The sequence below is a fragment of the Babylonia areolata genome, chromosome 14 (assembly GCF_041734735.1).
Source record: "Babylonia areolata isolate BAREFJ2019XMU chromosome 14, ASM4173473v1, whole genome shotgun sequence".
NCBI lineage: Eukaryota > Metazoa > Mollusca > Gastropoda > Neogastropoda > Buccinidae > Babylonia > Babylonia areolata.
In genome coordinates, this window is record NC_134889.1 from 1,247,501 (window position 1) to 1,252,500 (window position 5,000).

A 5,000-nucleotide genomic window follows, 5' to 3' on the forward strand; every position below is an offset into this window, starting at 1 on the left:
ACAGCTCTCACTTTGCTGTTGGCCTAACTGTAAGCTTAGGTCAGTCTGTGATATAAACTGAGCTTATACTACAGGAGTTAGTGTAAAGTGTGTGAATTGTTCAGTATAGCGGATGTAGCAATTCTATGCGAGTTCTGTACTACAGTGTTGTTATATGTGTGAACTGTTTAGTGCTGCTGATGTAGCTATATTACAGGAATTCTATACTACAGGTGTTCTATAGTGTTGCTATATGTGTGAACTGTTTAGTGCTGCTGATGTAGCTATACTACAGGAATTCTATACTACAGGTGTTCTATAGTGTTGCTATATGTGTGAACTGTTTAGTGCTGCTGATGTAGCTATATTACAGGAATTCTATACTACAGGTGTTCTATAGTGTTGCTATATGTGTGAACTGTTTAGTGCTGCTGATGTAGCTATATTACAGGAATTCTATACTACAGGAGTTCTATAGTGTTGCTATATGTGTGAACTGTTTAGTGCTGCTGATGTAGCTATATTACAGGAATTCTATACTACAGGTGTTCTATAGTGTTGCTATATGTGTGAACTGTTTAGTGCTGCTGATGTAGCTATATTACAGGAATTCTATACTACAGGTGTTCTATAGTGTTGCTGTATGTGTGAACTGTTTAGTGCTGCTGATGTAGCTATACTACAGGAATTCTATACTACAGGTGTTCTATAGTGTTGCTATATGTGTGAACTGTTTAGTGCTGCTGATGTAGCTATACTACAGGAATTCTATACTACAGGTGTTCTATAGTGTTGCTATATGTGTGAACTGTTTAGTGCTGCTGATGTAGCTATATTACAGGAATTCTATACTACAGGAGTTCTATAGTGTTGCTATATGTGTGAACTGTTTAGTGCTGCTGATGTAGCTATACTACAGGAATTCTATACTACAGGTGTTCTATAGTGTTGCTATATGTGTGAACTGTTAAGTGATGCTGATGTAGCTATACTACAGGAATTCTATACTACAGGAGTTCTATAGTGTTGCTGTATGTATGAACTGTACAGTGTGGCTGACGTAGCTATACTGAAGGAGTTCTATACTACAGGTGTTCTATAGTGTTGCTGTATGTATGAACTGTACAGTGTGGCTGACGTAGCTATACTGAAGGAGTTCTATACTACAGGAGTTCTATACTACAGGAGTTGTATACTACAGGAGTTCTATAGTGTTGCTATATGTATGAACTGTACAGTGTGGCTAACGTAGCTATACTGAAGGAGTTCTATACTACAGGAGTTCTATACTACAGGAGTTGTATACTACAGGAGTTCTATAGTGTTGCTATATGTGTGAACTGTGCAGTGTGGCTGACGTAGCTATACTGAAGGAGTTCTATACTACAGGAGTTCTATACTACAGGAGTTCTATAGTGTTGCTATATGTGTGAACTGTACAGTGCGGCTGACGTAGCTATACTGAAGGAGTTCTATACTACAGGAGTTCTATACTACAGGAGTTCTATAGTGTTGCTATATGTGTGAACTGTGCAGTGCGGCTGACGTCCACAGAGCCAATGCAGCGGCCCAGGCGCTGAGGTCTCAGAGAGAGGCTGCACAGAAAACATCTTCAGGGACTGCTCCTCGCTTCGCACAGTCTGGGCGTGAGTTGGTATACTCTGTGGGTGTGGGTGTGGGTGGGGGGGAGGGGGGGAGGAGGGGATGGGTGGGTGTGTGGGTGTAGGTGTGTGGGGTTGTGTGTGTGTCTGTGTGTCTGTGTGTGTGCTTGCTCAGGAGGATAGCACAGGTTGTTTTCTCAGTGTTTTTTTTTTCCCTCCCGCTGTGTCTAGCATCTGAACTTTGGGTGTGATCTGCTGGGTTGGCAATGTCTTTACGAAGAAAGAGATGACAGATATAAGGTGACAAAGGCGATGGGTGAAATAGCCGAGTGGTTAAAGCATTGGACTTCCAATCTGAGGGTCCCAGGTTCGAATCTCAGTAACGGCGCATTGTGGGTAAAGGGTGGAGAATTTTCCGATCTCCCTGGTCAACATATGTGCAGACCTGTTAGTGCCTGAACCCTCTTCGTATCTATACACAAGCAGAAGATCAAAAACGCACGTTAAAGATCCTGTAATCCATGTCAGCATTCGGTGGGTTATGGAAACAAGAACGTACCAAGCATGCACACCCCCGAAAGTGGAGTATGGCTGCCTACATGGCGGGGTAAAAATGGTCATACAAGTAAAAGCCCACTCGTGTAAATATGAGTGAACGTGGGAGTTGCAGCCCACCAATGTAGAAGAAGAAGGTTACCGGCAAGACTGGAGACTTTGTGGACACACTGCAACAGACAGTTGACACACACACTGACTGATTGACATTCTGCCTGTCACACACACACACACACACAGACACACAGACACACACAGACACACACACACACACACACACACACACACACACACACACACACACACACACACACACAGACACACACACACACACACACTCTCTCTCTCTCTCTCACACACTCACTCACACACACACACACACTGATGACAGCAATGTGTGTTCAGGTCACTACGCCTCCTACACCAAATCCGGAGGGCGGAAAAGGGCACAGTCGGCAACACTGTACCGTACACCTGTACTGATCAACAGCAACACACCTGACCTGGAGGTAGGTGTGGCAAATACACACTGCAAGGTGTGGGAAATACACACTGCAAGGTGTGGGAAATACACACTGCAAGGTGTGGGAAATACACACTGCAAGGTGTGGGAAATACACACTGCAAGGTGTGGCAAATACACACTGCAAGGTGTGGGAAATACACACTGCAAGGTGTGGGAAATACACACTGCAAGGTGTGGGAAATACACACTGCAAGGTGTGGGAAATACACACAGCAAGGTGTGGGAAATACACACTGCAAGGTGTGGCAAATACACACTGCAAGGTGTGGGAAATACACACTGCAAGGTGTGGGAAATACACACTGCAAGGTGTGGGAAATACACACTGCAAGGTGTGGGAAATACACACTGCAAGGTGTGGGAAATACACACTGCAAGGTGTGGGAAATACACACTGCAAGGTGTGGAAATACACACTGCAAGGTGTGGGAAATACACACTGCAAGGTGTGGGAAATACACACTGCAAGGTGTGGGAAATACACACAGCAAGGTGTGGGAAATACACACTGCAAGGTGTGGGAAATACACACTGCAAGGTGTGGGAAATACACACTGCAAGGTGTGGGAAATACACACTGCAAGGTGTGGGAAATACACACTGCAAGGTGTGGGAAATACACACTGCAAGGTGTGGGAAATACACACTGCAAGGTGTGGGAAATACACACTGCAAGGTGTGGGAAATACACACTGCAAGGTGTGGGAAATACACACTGCAAGGTGTGGGAAATACACACAGCAAGGTGTGGGAAATACACACTGCAAGGTGTGGGAAATACACACTGCAAGGTGTGGGAAATACACACACAGCAAGGTGTAGGAAATACACACAGAAAGGTGTGGGAAACACACACACACACACACACACACACACACACACACACACACACACACACACACACACACACACACACACACACACACACACACACACACACACACACACACACATCAAGGTCTTCAAGCTCTCCCTTCTCTGCTGCTGATGACTGAATCTTCTGCCTTCCCAAATTCCACAACGCGGCGGGACAGCTTTCAGCTGTTGAACTGTATGAAGCAGGAACTCCCTGCCTTTTTTTTTTAGTCCCTTCACACTCCCTCACTCACATCCTTAAATACAGTTCTAAAAAAACAACCTTCCTTCCCCCCCCACCCTCCCCACACCCCCACCATTTCCCCCCCTGCCACCCCCTCTCTTTCTCTCTCTCTTTCTCTCTCTCTCTCTCTTGGCAGACCCTTCACACTTTTCTAACTTGACGTTTCAAAGAAGCAGAAAGGCTTTTCTGACTGAGTGCCTTCAAAGCCCACAGAGAAAGAGGCTGAACACTGATTAGGGCGTCCCCAAAACTCAAGAAGCCCAGGACCAAAGAAGTGTATCCCTCTCCACCCACACTGTCCCTGCAGGTGGAAGACACGGAGGCGATGGAAGAATGCAGAGACATCCAGAACCGCCTGGCTCGCTACGGCATTGACGTCAAGCCCCAAACCCTGGAGAGGTGTGTTGTCTGGGTGTCGTGGGGGTGTGGCTTGTGTCATGGGGGTGGTGGCTTGTGTCATGGGGGTGGTGGCTTGTGTCATGGGGGTGTGGCTTGTCTTTGTGTCGTGGGGTGTGGCTTGTCTTTGCATCATGGGGGTGTGGCTTGTGTCGTGGGGGTGTGGCTTGTCTTGTGTCATGGGGTGTGGCTTGTCTTTGTGTCATGGGGGTGTGGCTTGTCTTTGTGTGTTGTGGGGGCGTGGCTTGTGTCGTGGGGGTGTGGCTTGTGATTTTGGTTGGCTGAATTAGTTACAGGTTGGTTACAAAACATGGTTATTTTGGTGGATTAAATGGTTACAGGTTGGTCACAAACATGCTGATTTTGGTAGATTAACTGGTTACAGGGTGGTTACAAAACATGGTTATTTTGGTGGATTAATTGGTTGCAGGGTGGTTACAAAATATGTTGATTTGGGTGGCTTAATTGGTTACAGAATTGTTACAAAACATGCTGATTTCAGTGGATTAATTGGTTACAGTGTGGTTACAAAACATGCTGATTTTGGTGGATTAACTGGTTACAGTGTGGTTACAAAACATGCTGATTTTGGTGGATTAACTGGTTACAGGATAATTACAAACATGTTGATTTTTGTGGATTAATTGGTTACAGAATGGTTACAACCATGCTGATTTTGGTGGATTGAATTGGTTACAGGGCGCTATTTCCTCCAACGGGGAAAACCCTGTACTATCAACTGGATGCTCAGCTGCCCACTTCTTATTCTCATGGGTCAGTGTGTCTCTATGTCACTGTGTGTGTCTGGTCAGTGTGTCTGTCAGTATGTGTCTGGTCAGTGTGT

At 45.6% G+C, this 5,000-nt stretch overlaps 1 protein-coding gene across 3 annotated transcripts in view; it reads left to right on the plus strand.

The window, feature by feature from the left end:
- The window catches only part of LOC143289720 (uncharacterized), a 28,001-nt gene that overhangs the window by 15,601 nt on the left and 7,400 nt on the right, over positions 1-5,000 (plus strand). For all 3 annotated transcript variants that reach the window (XM_076598789.1, XM_076598790.1, XM_076598792.1), the window contains 4 exons: positions 1,516-1,625; positions 2,541-2,644; positions 4,068-4,159; positions 4,856-4,930. In XM_076598789.1, coding sequence (XP_076454904.1) covers positions 1,516-1,625; positions 2,541-2,644; positions 4,068-4,159; positions 4,856-4,930 — 381 coding nt within the window. The remainder of the gene's footprint in view (positions 1-1,515; positions 1,626-2,540; positions 2,645-4,067; positions 4,160-4,855; positions 4,931-5,000) is intronic.